General features: G+C 39.2%; 1 protein-coding gene across 1 annotated transcript in view; it reads right to left on the bottom strand.

The window, feature by feature from the left end:
- LOC112948589 (von Willebrand factor D and EGF domain-containing protein-like) overlaps positions 1-17,952 on the bottom strand; it is a 129,504-nt gene that overhangs the window by 66,597 nt on the left and 44,955 nt on the right. Inside the window, exons 11-14 of the mRNA XM_026040855.1 lie at positions 9,317-9,453; positions 8,374-8,535; positions 3,738-3,842; positions 1,705-1,819 (exon numbers count right to left, since the gene is read on the bottom strand). Of these exons, the coding sequence (XP_025896640.1) occupies positions 1,705-1,819; positions 3,738-3,842; positions 8,374-8,535; positions 9,317-9,453 (519 nt within the window). The remainder of the gene's footprint in view (positions 1-1,704; positions 1,820-3,737; positions 3,843-8,373; positions 8,536-9,316; positions 9,454-17,952) is intronic.

Genomic DNA, 17,952 nt, shown 5'->3' with positions numbered 1-17,952 from the left:
ATTTCAAGCCATACTCTAAAACTATCAACAATATATGTGTTTTCATAAAGACTGCTTGTGTCTTTGCATTATGCTTTTGGGAAGTCGTTATTAGTGGCTTTTTGTGCATGCATATCCACTTCTCAGGTTTTGCTTCCCGGAGCTTGTCTCACATTATGCAGTTATTTAAATGTCTCTCTACTCATTGCTGCTCTGCTATCAGAGCTTTCGAAACTGCTTGTCCAGCAGATTGCCATGGCATAACTGCTGAAAGCTTCCATCTATTAATTTACCTTTTACTTCACAAACACTCCAACTGTGGAGCCCATAAAGGTTGTGCCAAAAGTAATCAATGAGGTATTCAATGGATATGCATTTACGGATAAATGCAAAGTGTTAACTGGATGGAGGATTACAAAACCTTATAGGCACAAAAGAATCTAAAATGAGGGACTCCTAAAGCAGTCTGTGAACCAGACTGTTTGTAACTACGCTGAAGGATCCTTTGCATTCAATGAATATGTACTCATAGTTACTGCACAACCTTTTTGAAGTTCTCACAGTTTTGAAAATGAGTCAGATGAACCCTTTCATTTTGGTATTTTTAAATTTTGAAGTTCCTGAAATGTGAATCACAGTTTGTTCTATGTTTTCTAAATCATTTCTAGACTTAYAGAATTTCAAACAGAATGCACTTTTTGCCTTTTAAGTTATTTTTGGGCTTTAATAGGAAGCTTTCTCAGTATTAATAACTAGTATGTCCTCAGGACAGACTCATCTCTAAAAATAATATTGCTGTGCCAATGAGATATAAGGACAGTAAGGAGGCAAAGTTTAGGAGTCGTAGGTGAAAYCTCTCATTAAACTAAATTATATCTTTATGCAAAAAAAAAGAGGTACTTTCAAGTACTCAGGCTCTTCAGGGCTGTCTTATCCTTAGACATTTTAACTATTGTACAAATGAAATGCAATGGTGTTCTTAGTTGGCCGAAACTTGTGAGGGATTTGCTGTCTTATAGGTCCTTTCTGGTCCTTCTTAAGTGTCTTTCCACCACCTCCTAGGCTGGCTGTGTCTGTGCACAGCTCCTCTCGACAGTGTCTCTGTTTGAGTTATAGACCCAGCCACTGTGTTCCAGCTCTCTTGCTGTCTCTTCTTTACGTTGCACCCTCCAAAAGCCTCTGCCCCTGAGCAGTTCCAGTTTCCCCCCAAGGAAAAGAGCTTCAAAAAGCAGGTTTCTGCACAACCCCCATCGTGAAGGGCTGCAGAATGATCTGCAGGTTTTGGAGCGGTGAAAGTCATGGCTAGCTGATTCTTGTCACCTCAAYGCCCTGCCAACCCCAAGCCTTTTATGTAGCACCTCTTAGAATTTGGCTCAGAGAATGAAAACAATTCTTGAAGACATCAAGAACAGACATTTGTGTTTGCAGTTTTCTGCAAGTTCCCTTAAAGATTTGTACTTGGAATGTGATCACAGATCTATCTGAGGTTCATCAAACTTCAGCAGACAGATGTGGGCACTGCATGAAGCTTTGATATGTCAATTTTTTCATCTTTAAGGTGTTACTTTTGTCTTATTAGTTTGAATTTCTCATGCATTTCTCATGCAACCAATTATTCCCACTGGAAACTGTATCCACACACTGTRCGCTAGGCCCTGTGTATTTCATAGGCTAAGTGCTAAATTCCCAACTAAATGCTTCCAASGTGTAGAAAAGGCGTCTTACTTCTATTAATAGACCAGGCGAACTTAGAAGTGTTGGGTTCACAGAGAAGGCAAGGACTGGCAGGGCTTGACTCTCCTTCACCATAGCAAAGTCCATCTATATTACAAGTATTTTCCTGCAAAAATATAAAAATAAAATAAAAATGGTTGGGAGGTGGAGGCAAGGAGAAAAGGAATAAGAAGGATAAGAAATTAGCAGCTGCTGATTTGGATTGCTTGAATTTCTTTGATATTGGTGGATAAAATAGCAGTACTAAAATGAGCACAATGCTCTCTACTTGTGCTGTGAGCTTTTCCCGAGACTGACTTGGCTACCGAATCTTGTAGTCTCCAAGTCCTGCTTTATTAGTTTCCCAGGTTTCTTTTTCAAGATGTATTAGGTCATATTTTAAATTATACCATCTTAAAAGTACTGGCTAAGTTAAAGAAACAAAAAGTACTTTGCAATTGCCCTCAAATGATAGAACACCACAGATCTCTAGCATTAAAATTTGGATGTTAATTAGATTTTATTACATTGTTGTTTTCAAAGGAACTGGCTTGGTTCTGATGAAGAAAGATGCTTTTTTTTTTTTTTTTTTTTTTTTTTCTGATGTGATAATGTGGTGGTGAATGGGCTCCATAAAAGAGGAACACAAAATGTGAAATGGCCTGAGATAAAATGTCCCCTAATTGAAACACCTTTTCTGAAAGCAATTTAGGTATTACAAAGTAATGTTATAAGAGGGATAATTAGAATGTGGTTTGATGCAATTGGAAGCCCAGTTCAAATAGCCCCTTGAAGCATCTTAGAACAGAAATTACTGTAATCCCCAGAGAACACCACCATAGTGAGAAAACATATATGTTTCAAGAATGTAAGAACAAAGAAAGCTTTTTTTTTAAAAAAAAAAAGAAAAAAAAGGAAAAAAGCTTTAATTGAAAAAGCTCCTGCATAATTATTTAAATCAGAAATATAAATATTTTGCTCTTATTTGAGCCTATAGAATAATTTCTGTTCACTGATTTACTTGAAAAATGTAAATTTTCCTTTTATTTTGGTAACTGGTAAGTTATTGCAGTCACTGCAACTTTGAGAACTATTTTTTCATGTTAGTGTCAATGAGAACAGTGAAACAAATAGTTAGTTACACCTGATTCATCTTTATTTTGTAAAAGTGAAATGTGGTGCTCTCTATCCATCAATGCCTCAGGATAGAAAAGCAGGACTGGGACATTAAAGCGTTTTCAGTCAACAGCTGCTAAAAGTGTGCTGTAAACCCCGCTGAAAAATAGTAATGTTTTCTAATGTAGTCCTTTAGAATATAAGGGGAGRATTTTAGGAAAAGGAGATGTTAAACTAATAAATCATTTACTTGAGTATACAGGGACACACATAGACACAGTGTTATTCCAGCACTTAGGAGCGTGTAGGCAGTTGAAAACACCACACTAGACTTTGCTTACAGCATCAATACTGTCTTAGCACTATGAGTTTGTGCTTAGCAGTAGTTAGTGGAGGCAAGAATGTTTCTATGGCCTCTGGAGTGTTTTCTCATGACAAAGGTTGCACCGTGCACATGCCAATGTAGCTCTTGCTAAGGCAGGAGATGGGAATACAAATAAGGAATCCTACAGTGATGGTGCTTCCCTCAGATAGACTTAGAATTCACTGAAAGGTAAAATAACTTACTAGCAGAGACACTTGGGAAGTGAAGGCAAGCTGCTTTCAGACAAGAATCTGCAGTCCTATTTGCTTCCATTGGTATTTTCAAATATAAATATTACCAACCGTGTTCTTTCTGGAAATGTCAGTCTGATAAAAGTCTATCATCAAGCCTTCTTTATCAGGTATTCATGGCACACAGAAATAATAACAATGGAAAAAATGGAGAGGAGATTGTGAAAGAGAGAAAAGCATTAGATCGTGCAGCTGACCTCTGAAATAGATTATCCTCTTCTGAAATAGGTACTATGCACAGTACATCAAAGGGAGGGAGAGGGCTAAGGAAGAGATGAATGATCCATATTAAACCTTTATGTTCTTTCAATTACCTTTAATTTACAAACTCCGGTTGGATGGAATTCACAGGCCTGGCAAACTGCATCGTACAGGGTCAGGACTTTGGAATTACTGTACTGGAAGCCATCGTTAGTGATCTAAATGATACAAAAATCATACTTATAAGTAATAATGTTCCATATGGAGACTGTCTGCTCCCTCTGGAGCATATACCATTGCACCCTTGCACTGGCACCCTGCCAGCAAGATAAATTAAACTGCGTGTGAGTTGCTTTACTGCAATACTGCAAGCTAAAAAATTGCTTAATGTTCCAAACTGGAAACTCCTCATTAATAACCAAAAGGTCTTTTGGCTCAGCTGACATTCAGGGTTGGTTTCTTTCTTTTTTTTTTTGTTTTTTTTTTGTTTTTTTTTTGTTTTTTTTTGATTGCAGTTAGATTTGTTGAATAGTCTCAGCTTTAAAACATTTTCAGTAGACAAGACCAGTGTTTTTCAGTAGTGCATGGAAGCTGGGACTGGTGCCGTGACCAAGTATGTGTGTCCAGCAGATACCCTTGTGGAGACAACACAGGTAATCACATTGYGCAGGTTTCTAGTTGTGACATGAAATTAAGATTTTTGGCAGAATGTCAAGACCACTTTCCTACTAATAATAAYGCTGTTAGCTTTTCCATCCTCAATGAAAAAAAAAAAAAGCTTTTGTTAATATGGTTTGAAATGAGCCTCAAAAAAGTACTGCTGTGGCTAAAACTGGGCAGTCAAAGTTTTATTTCAGCAGGAGGATAGCGAATAGGTCACCTTCTAGTCCCAGCACAGAAAAGTGTTACACTCCTCTGTAATTTAGAATGCCTTTTTCTAAAAGAAGAAAGCCTTAAAAATGCCTTTTAAAATATATTATGCTTGCACAATGAGACAGGGCTACACAAGTCTATGTTTTAATTTTCTACAATAAAAATGAAAGAATGCCCGAGAAGTATGGAAAAGGGCTTTGAGAAAGCCTTGTCGCACCTCTTGAAGTGAAATATGTGAATATTAGAGAGCATTCTGCCACCCAAACACTCCCCAGAGCCATCCTGTGAACACTGATCAGCGCAGCGCTGCCCACGTGGAGCTCGGACACGGCTGGGTGGGAACCAGCCACAGCCCCCCAGGCAGAGTCAGGGCTGTGTTTCCAACAGGTAATAGCAGTGTCTGCGCTTCAGCCCCCAGACTGCAGGATTTAGGAAGTTGCTAAAACCAAAAGGCTGGCCTAGACATAGCCTTTACAGCTTTACAGATGAGGATTTACAGCTCCTCATCAGCAACAGGGTCACAAAGTTTCTTGACCCATTAATAAACCATTGAGTTCACTGTAAGAGTGAATGCATGTTAAGACTGAGCTAAAAGATTATCTGGAAGTGCATAGAATAAAAAATACTTTAATAAATTCCATATAAAGCATCAATTAGCATAAGCTCGCTAAGACTAATATAGAAGCTCGTGGAAGGTAGTGCAGGAGATACTCCCACAGTATCATATGTGATGGTTCAAAATGCAATGCTAGCTAAGTGGATCAATTTCTGCAGACACAAATATAAGTAGATAAGTGGATGGTATTGCTGGATATTTATAATGTGAAGTCCTGAAGCACATAGCACCTACTTTGGACTAATTTAAATTGAAGTAAAAGTCATTGGTATTGCTATAAAGAAAGTGTGTTTCTTTCCTGGACAACATACTCAGTGAAAGAGTTCATCTATTATATAAAGGAAAACTTTTCTAAAAGATRCAAAGAAATTAGCATTGACATCCAGAGGAGCGTGAGAAGAAACTCCCCTAAAAAACAACCCCCAGAAACATGTACCTCCAAGAAAGGCAATACTTATTTGCAGCAAGATTTCTATTAAGAAGTCATTCTTAATGCCATTTAMATTTGATTTCATTCTTTTATCAACGTTTTCTTTTTTTTTTCACAAAATTAGTACACTAGTAATGGGTAGATGCTAAAGAAATGAATGAACAGGGGAAAATATATTGACTTATAAAATTGCTCTAATTTTTCTTTTCCAAGCAAGCATCGTGAATGAAATATATATCTTTCCATTTGTTTTGTTACCATAATATTTCAACATACTATTAGAAACTTCTACTTTGGTGTCTTTTTTATAATTAGGTTGTTTTATTTAATTGCTTTTCCATTAGTCGATCTAGTGATGTGGCATAATATTTTCAAAAGCAGTGGTCAGACCTGAGCCAAACTCTATTCAGAAGTCAATTGGCCTTAATAGTCCAATATCCACTGCCAGTTGTGCTGTGATGGTTTGAACACCTGTATCCTTCAGGAAGAAAATGCTCTTTCCTCTGGACAAGCAATCAAGCCAGTGAGAAACAGTCCCTCACACCTGCCTGAAGTGACTTTCATCCATCATGAAACAATGTTGGCTGTTCATATCACTCATAATATAAATACGAGTTGACTTGCAAGAATATCTGTGAATGAAAAATAGAAGCTCTAGGAAGTTGCTGAATCCAAATTCAGTTTCTGCTTTCGCTGGCGTTTTAGCAAATATTCCTACCCTTGACAAATACAGGCAATGGGAATGGATTGWGGGTAAGCAAGAGACCTGCTTCGCACATTAGGTAAGTGCCTGCCAGGCTCTTTCACCTCTCCAACATGTACCTGGACAATCTAAGTCATCTGCTGCCCGAGTAGGACTTTGTATTTTGGTATCTAATCTAATTACATTAGGCATGGTATCTAATCTAATTATACGTAGGTGGCTCTGGTGCAGCCACAGTGCTTTCTTATCTACATTCAGCAGTATGTCATGGGAAGAAGGAGCAAAATCTGCTTGCTCCAGAGGAGATAAAGTGAGAGAATACGGAGAAGAGGAGCTTGTGAGGCCCCTCTCCACCGCCAACTGGGGTCATGAAAAAAGTGAAAAGAGGCTTATGTGAAATTTCGATGATTTTTCTGCTATTTGATTTGCTGGTGGTTCTGAAAATATTGGAGATATATTTTCAGACAGAATTATTATGTTGATTTTTTTGGGGGAGAAACATTACCTGTATTTTTTAAAAGCATTTATTAATTAGTGCAACACAAAAGATAATATCAAAACTAGTCTTGCTAGGACTTTCCTGTAGTGTAAAATTTTGAGTATTTGTAGAATTTATTTCAAATCATCTTTGTCTGGAAACAGTCCATCATTTTGCTCTCTGTGCCACCATAATAAGAAGCATTAATGCTAAATAAATAAGTACTCTGGGCCACCATAATAAGAGGCATTAAGGCTAAATAAATAAATAAATGCCTTCTAAATAGAATTCTGAGCTTTCCCTTCACAATTCATTCAGCAAAACTATCCACATGAGAGACACGATTAGCATGCAGCTGGCTGCATCTGCCTCGGATGCTTTAATTGTGCATTCGCTGTGTAGCCAGGAAGCTGATTTTTCCACGGGGTTCAAAGGCTCAGGAAGGTGCAGGAGGCTTGCAAGCACAGAGATTTCCTTGAACCAAAGTGCAAGCAAGGAGGTATTCTACACGTGTTTGGAGATGAAAATATGAGGAACGGAGCCGCGCTGCTCAGAGCTGACAGGCAGCACTTGCAAGCAAAATGAATCACGATCCGTGCTAGCTACAAGGCAGTGCAAGGCAGCGAGCTGTCCTCCTGCGCCAACAAGCCCACGGGTGTCTCACAGCAGTTCTTCACATCCAAAGGTGGCATTTTGGCTCACCAGAAGTATCCATCTTAAATAAATATACTGGATGGTGAGTGTCCATCAGCAAACTGCTTTTTGTTTTACCTGTGCAGCAAGGCAGCACCTCTGGTCTCACTATGAAGAGCTGAGCTTGTCAGGGTGGCTGGCAGCACTGGGGAGAAGCTGGTGTTTCATTTTCACATGCTCCAGCTTTCAAAGCACATCTGCAGTCTTTATACAACCATGGAATATTTTTCTCAGCTACGGAGAGCAGGAATGTGGAGTGCTCAGCCTTAGCCAAGCAGCCAGCCTCGGGGAAACAGCCTTGTAAGCTGAGACCAGGACCAGAAGCAGGTCCAATAAGACACCAGGACCAGAAGCAGGTCCAATAAGACACTGATTTCCTGTAAATATTTAGTAAGTAACTATTCCTTTCTGAACAGAATGGCTAAAAGGCAGCCGAGGCAGAGTGCAGCGGGTACCACACAGGCCTTTTGCTGCGGCCGCTCGCGTCCGGAGCTGTGGCGGCTCTGCCCGCTCAGCGGCAGCGCCTCGGGAGCACTGCCAAGCGCGGCTCGCAGCATCCCGCTCCTCGGGAGCCCTCCCAGGGTGAGAGCCTCCCAGTGTGAGAGTCCTGCCAGCACCGAGGAGGATTCCCTGAGACCTGTCGCCTCCAAACGAAACACTAATGACTGGCAATTGATTGCTCTGACCGCATCCATCTCGGCCGATTACCTGGAGAAGTGATTGCAATTTGCACTTTCAGATTGCCTATAAAGACATCTGGTTTTATCTGGTTTTAACTCCTTTTGTTTTGTTTTGGAGTTTTTTCTTTTTTCCCCTCACTGCATGCCATTAACATAAGTATTTCTACGAGCATCTTCAGTGCTGAAGGGAGGCAAATTGCGCTTTGCATTTTAATTTACCATGACAACTGATTTGCTCCTTCTACATCATTTCGTAGAAACATAAGAAACTCCTACTTTCACTTGCCATCGTGCGAACGGCTCGTCACCAGCCACGAGGTGCACAGCCTCCATCCCCGTGACGTTGAGAAGAGGAATCTGGCAGTCCACGGCCTTAGAGCTGAGAAAATCTGCTTTCGTGGTCTCTTGCTCTCTCGATATCCATTCACCATTGAGATGCTACAGTGAAACAGAAGGGGAGTGCAGAAACTCAGTCGCTGTGTGTTGGGATCAGCTGCACAAAATGTCCCTGCTTAGCCAGGCCCGATCGGGTGCTCAGTGGCCGTGGTGGGCAAGTCTTGGTTGGGTCTCAGTATGCAGGGCACAGGCTGAACGTCTTTTGTGAAGATTTATGAGATACATCCAACACTATATTTGAGTATCCTTACAGCAAATAATTCAGCATAGAATTGTCTGTGTATGGTAGCTTATAATAAAATTACAGTCTTGCCCAACAAGATCATTTCRATACTCATTAAAACTTCTGACTTAGTATTTAACTATGACTAAGAACATTCAAATAAGAAATGCTGTAGCTGTGTTGAGGAAGCCTTATATTTTATATTTAACTGTAACACTTAGCATTCAAATGCATTTAGGAAAACAACCAAGCGTGCCGATTCCAGAYGCACAAAATGAGAAATAATATTGTGATTTCAGGCTTCACTGAACTACACTGTAGCTGAACCAAACAAGAGTTAAACAAASCCCCACAGAGAAAATTGGCAGGAATACATAGCTTTGCATTTCCTCGGAACCAAACCTGGAAAGGGCAGAGCTACTTCAGCTTCCCTTGCTCATAGCAAGTGCATTGGCAGTGGGATTCAAAGGTATTTGTACCCTGCTGCCGCTATGAGAAATGGTGACATTCAGTACYGTTCAGGGAGGGAGACTTTAATACAAACATGCCAAAATTGGACTACATCATCAATAGTTTATGAACCCGTGGGAAGTTGCTTACAATTAATCTGGTGACCTTGCAGTGCAGGTTGTGAGAATCTTTGAAGCCGAGGCCAAACACCCGGATCCTGCTACAGTCAGAGACTCGAATATCGCAGAGGCCCCCGTGCGCTAAGCCTGTGATTTCCAAAGTGTGCTCTGGAAGGACGAGATGGATACAGAGCTTTAGAGAATGCAACTCGCATGCTAGTCCCTCTTGCTCCCTCAGAACTGCTCTTGCTGGTATTTCCTTTCTGTACAGTGGGGGTTTGCCTTGGGTTAATTCCTTTTCCTCGGTATTCCCTGCTCCCCTGCAAGCGTCCCTGAAGAGGAGCAGGAGCAGTTCACAGGAAACCTCCCAGTGAGCAGCCAACTGCCATTGAATAATTTTCCTGCACACACAGGATTGCAAGATTTATCACAGTGTGTTACAGAGCTCATGTAATTGCTTAACTTGTGTTGTGGCTTCATGGTGAAAGGTTTTCGGAGGCAATACCAGCTTCTGCTGACTCCGTTTGCAGCTAGGCCCAAAACACAGTTTGCCATAAGGCAGAGAAGCATGAAGGTGGGAAGTGGAAATGTGCTAAGATGACCCTGCTGCCAAACTCCTCAAAATAAGAAATAAAGCAGCAAAAGTCATTCCTTTTGTCAAAACCAGTGCATGTAACAACACTGACAGTGCTCAGAGGAACGTTTCCATGTGAGGATTAAGTCATTAATGGGCGACACAGCTCTGCACAGTGTCAGCACAAATGCTGTGCACCACTTAAGTCTCAAACTGTATTTTGAGGCTTTAAATAGGGCTTAAGTGATGTAYGGGCTGTGCTGTCCTCCTTGCAAGGTTGACTTTCACCCATTAATGTTTTAAAGATGCTTTATGATTCTCAGGTAGAGTTTCATTTTTCTGCTGTTGCACTTTAGCTGTTAAAATTGCCTATTGCTGTCACTTTGGGGTTATTTTTACAGACTCAAATTTAAAATTAGTTGCAGAATTCAGATCTTTAGCAAAAATATAATTGGGCATATCTGGGATATTTTACATCAGCATATCAGGTATTTGCATAACAGCAGCCTGTCAGAAGATCTTTGTAATATTCCTATGTCATAACTGGAGTCAAGCAGGATCCTGCTTTTGTATTTTTGCTGCCAATATTTATAGTCCTTATGGGCAGCAGAAGCCATCATGATTATCTGCCCTATCATACAAAGCAGAATATTCCCATTTTGTTTCCTGAACGGTACTTGTTAGAAGTGGATTAAGTGGGAGCCATCGGAGGCACATCATGCACCAGCATGATGATATTGCCCATCGCTTTTCTCCGAGCTGTCGCTTGTCTAAAACAGCTCTGCATTGCCTAATATTTTAATAGCACATTGATTCAGCTCTGATTCAAGAGGCAAAATGCCTTTAGCTGAGGTGATAGCCGTCCACAGCATCCAGCTCTTCCTTTAGGGCTCTGCCATTTAGGCTGTAACTAGGATGAATGTTGCTCAAACGTTGCAATCCCACCGCCACACAGCCCATAACACATAGCTGTGTGATGCTTATTTTCCCAAAGAAAGGAAGGAAGGCAACATAAAGGTGGAAAATTGTGAAAAGACCTGKATTCTATACTCCTGAAATGCTTTTAGTATTTCTCTTTCTTGTTGTTGTTAAGGATTTTATAGCTGCAGTATTAGCAACGCTCTTGGGCACTTTGCTATATTTACAAGAAGAGAAATAGTTTACAGCTTATCAGCATTCATCTGTTAGCTGTGGATTCCTGTAATGTACAAAACTATTAGTCAGATGTAGCAAATGGTTTTGATAAATTGCCATCTTCTGTGGTTAGTGTATTAAAAAAAAATGCTTCATTATGTTTTTCATAAGATTTTAATAGTTATTCCCGCTAGTACCGAGGTAGCTCAGCTTGCATTAAAATTTTCATCATCATTTCASATTTTTGAGCTTCTGTGCGTGAGGAAAAATCTCATAACCTGGGGATGTGTGTCAGGGCAGGAATGTGTTCATACATCCCTTCTTCGCCACCCTGCTCAGGGTGGTTGCTTATCAATGAGCCCTGCCTGCTTTCTGTAGGATTTGCTTACATCTCCGTGTACATCTCAACACCGCTGCTGCAATAGTGTTGGGTCAGGGCCAAGGCAAAATTATGCAGCCTCAGTGCTTTTTGGAAAGACTGACAGCAGCAGCATGGTTTGTAGTATTTGTTTCACTCAGGGTGTCCCATGCACGCTTTTATGAAGAATCTTTAAATTGTTCTAATCTAATAGAAAAAAAAGGTCCCATATGTGTTTGGATATCTTCTCCCAAGGCTTGTCAAATGGTGTTTTAATCAGGATGAAGATGAGATTCTTTTTTGGGGAGCTGTAAAAGGGGTTAAATATTCATATGTTCGTGGAAAAATGAGTATCATATATTTCCTCTGTTTGATGAAGAAGAAGATGAAGGAGGGGACTATGTTTTTGTTTCAATGAGCTTTTCATTTGTTACCACAATCTTTGATATATCAAATCATCTCCATCTGGGAGTTCTCTAAAGGGAAGAATAAGCAGTATTGCTGTGTAAGAGATGGTATTTAATATAATTCTCTCTTGCTTTATCTCTGGTCAGTTAAAAACATGGTAAGTGGTAGAGTCCATACACTTTTTTTTTTTTACAAAGGACTTTTATAGGGAATATTTTGAGAAGAGGAAGAAGAGGCAGAAACTGAAGAATAATTTTATAACTAATTTTTTTAAAAAAGGATACCGAAGTTCAGGTTTTAGACTTCAGTATGGACAGTAAGCCCAATTGGCTTCATTTTCAACATTGGCCATTAGTTTTAATGTGAATGTTTATAAAGGTGAGCAGTCACATTTATTGGACATAGGAATTTAATTTAAATTTTAACATGGTTTGCTGTTTGTCTTTCCTTCTTTCTGCTATTTTTGGTGTATATTAACCAGTTTCTACCASATGCAAAAGGTGTCAATCTCAAAGACTTTTGTTATGTAAATAATATGTATGCACAGATGTAGAAGTAAAATGAAATTTGACAAAAATTGTATAATGTGAAACGAAACTTACTGAAATTTAACTAATGGTTAGATACAGTTCGTGTTTGGTTTCCAGTTTTGATTAGAAAAACATCCTAGCACAAGTGAACATTCTTAGGCAGTGCTTGAAAGCTGATATGTAATTTTGGACAGGTACTGTCAGACCAGAAACTGAAACTGGAAGAAGTTTGTCCAAACAAAGAGAAGCAAATGGACTGCCCAATTTTCCTTGATTTGGATGATAAATAAGCAGCCTGCCAGGAATGCAAGCCAGATCATACGCTGCTGGAAATGGTTGCAGCTTTGTTGAAGCAAAAAATAACATTGTCCATGTTAATTGTCAAGTAAGATATTTGTGAAGCGGGAGTTAGGTTTTCTAGGAGCAGGTGAAYGCAAACAGACCAAGCTCACTTGGCTGTATCCTCATCTGGCTGGTGGCAAGGCTGCTTTGTTTTGGAAACTGCATCACTGCGTTTGCAAGCTGCTGTGCCAGAGCTTGCAGCGTGTCTGCAGACGTCCTGCTATTGCAGCCACGGAGCTTCTGGATTGGAGCTGCCCGACTTTTAGTTATCTCACAGCATGGATGGAGCAAGCCTGAATCTGTCTCCTTCACAGGAAGGTACAAATATTCCACTGCTTTCTTCTGCACATGCCCCTACCCCAAAGCTCATTTGAAAATCCTCTCTCAGTATTAACAATTACATCAGAAAAACAATGTTTTGTGCTTTGAAGGGCTTAGATATACTGGGTTGCAGTATGAATGTTTGCTTGCTATGCAAGAATTAAGCTTTGCAAGTGAGGGGGCATTTTAGRTAGCCCTTACTATCCAGGAAAGGTAGCCAAGATGTGAGATATTAGCAGGGACATGAACATCTGTCCTGCAATTATTCTAATGTACTATATGCCTAAGTCCCCATTTAGTCTCCCTAGCCTGTTAACAGACCCAAACTCCCAACTTCTTATTGAACCCTGTGGGGTGACCACATCAAAGCAGCAGCCGGTGTTTCCCTGTGAGAAAGGGCATTTTGCAAGTCCTTTAACTCGCCGTGTACAAGAAAGGGACAGGCTCTGTGCCACAAAGCAACCGTGTTCTGCAGCCATGTGGTAGCTTAGTTTTTAAAAAGCTTCTTGTGACATTTTGTGTCTGTTTGATCTCTATTTTTAAAAAGTTGCTAGCACTTTATGGTAGCAATCGAAGGGGATGAGGAGGATGTTGTTAACCCCAGAATATTGGCTAGTTTTTCAATGGCCTTGGTAGGTGGTAAAATTTAAGGTCGACTTTCACAGTGCTTACTGACATAGCTCTCAGTTTTCGTCACTTGAAGGCACTTTTAGAGCAGGAGCAGAGGCAGCAGCACTTTGTAGTAATGACTGCAGTTATGGAGCTCAGAGGGAGATGCAGAATGGAGCTCAGGGGCCCCATCACGAGCTGCGTGGCCACGCGAGTGGAGAGTCCACGGTGTGCAGTAATCTTTGCAGTTACTGAATTAGAATAAGATCTGGTTATTGTGAATGTTTTCTTTATTCATAAATGTTTGGCCATTCATGCTTGGCCATGTGGGAGACCATGGGTTGTTTATACTGCCATAAACCTTTCGTAAAGCACCGTATAAGAAGTTGCAGACTTGCACTGGACTTTTGGCTTCTATCAGTTTAAATCAGACATTTCAAAGTTCTAATTCTAATTTTTAACTCATAAATTTATTATTTGAGGTGTGTATGTGTACTTGAGAAAGGGCGTTGCTTGCTCAGGGTTTTGTTTTTGTTTTGGRTTTAGCAAGATTTAAGGCAGAAATTTCCTGCAGTGCCTGCAAACAGCAGGATATAAAACAGGCATGCATCCGAATTGTCAGGCTTTGGTCAGTTTAAATGAGACCTTTAATTCTATAAACTCTTGCAGCATTTAATTCTGTGCTTCAGAAAATGGACTTGTTTAGCTTCATGTTCCACTGCACCGCTTTCACTGCTTTGCATTAAGCAAGTAAACTGATCAGCAGAAAAGACTAATCTCCTTGATCTGATTTGCAAGCAATAGTATGGATCACTGAGCATGCAACCTTCCATGTCCCTTATCATGAGGATTTGATATCGTTTTAAAATACAGTTTCTATTGACTTTGTAACTATCAAGCTAATAGCCCTATTCCAGCTCAGCTAGGCCTGTGCTTTAAATGGAAAGAATGGGGAGTTAATACATTACTTTGAGAAGTRTGTGTTTATTACATCTTCACCATAAAAATAGAAAGTTAAAATTGCTATGAGAAGAAATGCTTCAAAAATGACATGAAGCTTGTCAGTCTCTGAGAGTCACCCACCAAACTTCTAGGCAGGAATATGTTTTAGTTGAGTGGGAAAAAAAATGTCTCCATCAATATTAAACCGAATATGCACATTAAAATAACAATCAAAATRTATTGATTGCAGATTAGATTAAATTTCCTTTCAATATTAATTAATTAATTGGTTTATTTGGCAGTAAGCTGAATAACTGAACATAAACCAGTATGTTTCATGATCCAATATGATTTTTCATATTTATGTCTTTTTTCAAGAGTATCTGGGAAACTGAGGAATAATTAATATTAARTGGAGATAATATCTCTCAAAATAAAGGTTTTACAAGCTGCATGCAACCTCTTCTGCAGTGTCTAGATATCCTGATGAATGCCCCTTCATTTTATAAGAAATCAACTTGGAAGAAATAAATACATATTTGTAATATCTCTAAGTACAATGTAAAGAACCCAATCCTAGTAGAATGGAMGCAGCATATTAAACAGGTTTTTATGTAGCAGTAGCATATAGAGATCTRCATGAAGTGTTTTCTGCTTTATGTACTTGTTGTTKAARAAAAATGTACCTCATAAAAACAGTTGAGTTAAGGCCTAAACTACTATAATAATTACTGCYTTACTGCCCACCTGTTGTTAATTGAACAAATATCTGTTCAGGGCAACATGGAAACAGATCTGCCCAGGCATAGGGAATTTTTGAATCCTCTGCTTTTGGATAAATAAGAAAACTCAGTGACTTATTATTTGAAAAAGAAGTTTTTTCAAAGAATAATGCCCRATTAGTAATTTCAGTGTTTTATAGTAACAGCACAGTCTTTCATTCCAAAAGGCTTAATAGTGATTCTRTGGTGTTCACTATCCTTAAAAATGTTTGACTCATTTGTTGAAATGCCCTTTTTAAAAACTGATACCGTTTATTGTTGATGTATATTGAATCCTCTCTGCCATGTGAAGTGATTTGCCAAACTAGCCCAGAGCTTGGTTATGGTTTTGCTTGTTTGCTATTCTTATATAAGCAAACAAACAAACAGAATTTAAAAATGTCAATTCCTGTGAAGACGATCAGACAGAAATTCCGTAATTTTGGATAGCTCAGTTACTGACAGGTATATGATAGCATGAAATGCTGTAGGTCTTCATTGCAGCTCCGGTCGCAGCAGCACTTCAGGGTGAAACCAGAGACACAATCTACCACCTGTACAAGTGTTCAGTGCTATGTTTCTTTGGAGATACCCTAGAGATTTAAGAAATTAGATGTTTTTCTTTGAGAAGTCTAGTATGTACTTTTGCTTCATGTAGTCTAATTTATGCATGGTGAATTCTATTGACTCAATATGCCATATAGGCTCCTCCGGAGCTGTTGAGATGTGTCATGTCGACAAACCACAGCTTACATTGCCAAAAGAGTGTGCATTTACTTGACGGATTAATGGCCCTTGCATAATCATGGCACCATGATCGGGAATTTAAAAGCCACTGAACTGATGGAAGAGGGAGAACCCTGTTTATTTCAAAGTTAATGTATTTTCATACAAAATCTCAAAAGCAGGCGTTTGATTTAAAGAAATAAAATACTATGTCCCCCTTCACCAGAGGATCTCAAAGCATGATTAATCTATCAATGTTGTCCTCATGTTTTTGCCCTGTAAAACAGAAGCATAAAAAATAAAGCAAAATAATCCATAGTGAGATTTCTGTAGTACTTATTTCATCCACAGCTCCTATGAGTGGTCTGAGCTATTGGAATATTTAAGATGTGTGCCTATGCATAACATCTTTGTTCTGAAGCCTCTTTCCTTGGCAACTTTAATAACTGACCTGTGCTGTTGTTATGCAATAGAATGGGGTTTTTTTCAAAGTAATTTGTGTTTTCTCATGAATATTATTCAATTGCAGCATATGAACAAGACTCAGTCCAAAGCAGCATGATAAAATTCGGAACGAGCAATACACTCATTTTAAGAATAACACGGGGTGACTCATGTAACTGTGGTTGTAAATGTGTAGAAGGGACCTTTTGGCTGTGGTCCGTAGGCCTCAAAATGCTGTTGAATTCAAAGAACTTCTTAACAGCAATACTGAGTTAGATCTATTCAATGATACAGCCATGGTATCTTCCTTAGCATCTTAGGTAAGCATTAACTTTTCATCATCTCACAGTACTTTCTATTAGCTCTGGATTTTTTTTACTAGCTATAATTTTTCCAGAGCATTCCACATAGAAATTGAAACTTCTTCAAGTGTCATTACTTCACTGAAACTAATTTGTCCTTATTATTCCTCATTACCTTTTATCTTGTAATTGCTCTTTAGAGCTTCATACAATCTGCATATTACATCCCTCTATGTGTGCTTTACTGGTCTTGGTTCTTTTTTATAATCAACATGGTCAATATACACAAATTGTAAGCACCAACCTGATTTGCTATCTGTGGTAATTGGATTCTGCATTTAATTACAGGTGGTAATGACATTTTAAGCACCTTATACAGGTGTTGGGGGGTTTTATGAAATGTTAAGCAACATTAAGAAAGTCTAAGCTTCTGGAGCATTGCCAAATTTCAGAGGTGCCTTTCAACTCCAAATTGCAGTTTTCATTTGAGGATAATTATAGCTGCGGCCACCTGGACAGCTCCTTGTTGGAATCAAACTGTGCAGAGGCATAAGTCTGTCTGCAAGCAGCACTTTGCATCTTCTCTATTTCTCCCTGTTTTCATTTTAAATTATTCTAAATATGTTGTGGGTTTTATTCCGATCCCTAAAAATGCTGCCTGGCCACCTTTCTTTTTCTGTGCTGGTTAAACCRATGGCAGAATACATTATTATGTAGAGGCAGCGTTGCTGAGGTTGGGTGACCTTGGAAAAGACACTTGAATTATGTTGATGACCTCCTTGATCTTGGGGGAGTTTTAATTCACATATATAATTCCAATCTGAGAAAATGAGATGGAGATTTGTTTTGCAGCTAATGGGAAAATATATGGCCAGAACAAGGAGTTTCCTTCTCCTTCATTACTAATGTAACTTTTCCTCTATAATGACTTTTTCCTGATAACAGACTTTACCTTAGCTGGCCCGTGAACATACAGCTTTATTCCTGAGATTGTTCTTAATTCCTTTTCTCTAAGAGAATTTCTAGTGTGAAAGTCTGGCTTTATTGACCTAAGAGGACTTCAGTGCTGAGAATGTCCAGTCTTTGGAACTCTTCTTTAAGAAACACATCATCGTTTCATGGTGCTGTAGCATTTTTCCCTGCAAATCCCTTCTACATTACACAGTGTCTATGTTCTGCCTGTGAAATATATATGTATATATATAAAAAAGCAAAT

This window comes from Nothoprocta perdicaria, unplaced genomic scaffold, assembly GCF_003342845.1.
Source record: "Nothoprocta perdicaria isolate Ctin4 unplaced genomic scaffold, notPer1 scaffold_27, whole genome shotgun sequence".
Lineage (NCBI taxonomy): Eukaryota > Metazoa > Chordata > Aves > Tinamiformes > Tinamidae > Nothoprocta > Nothoprocta perdicaria.
Note: the sequence above shows the minus strand (reverse complement) of the source record. Positions and strands in the feature narration are given on the sequence as shown.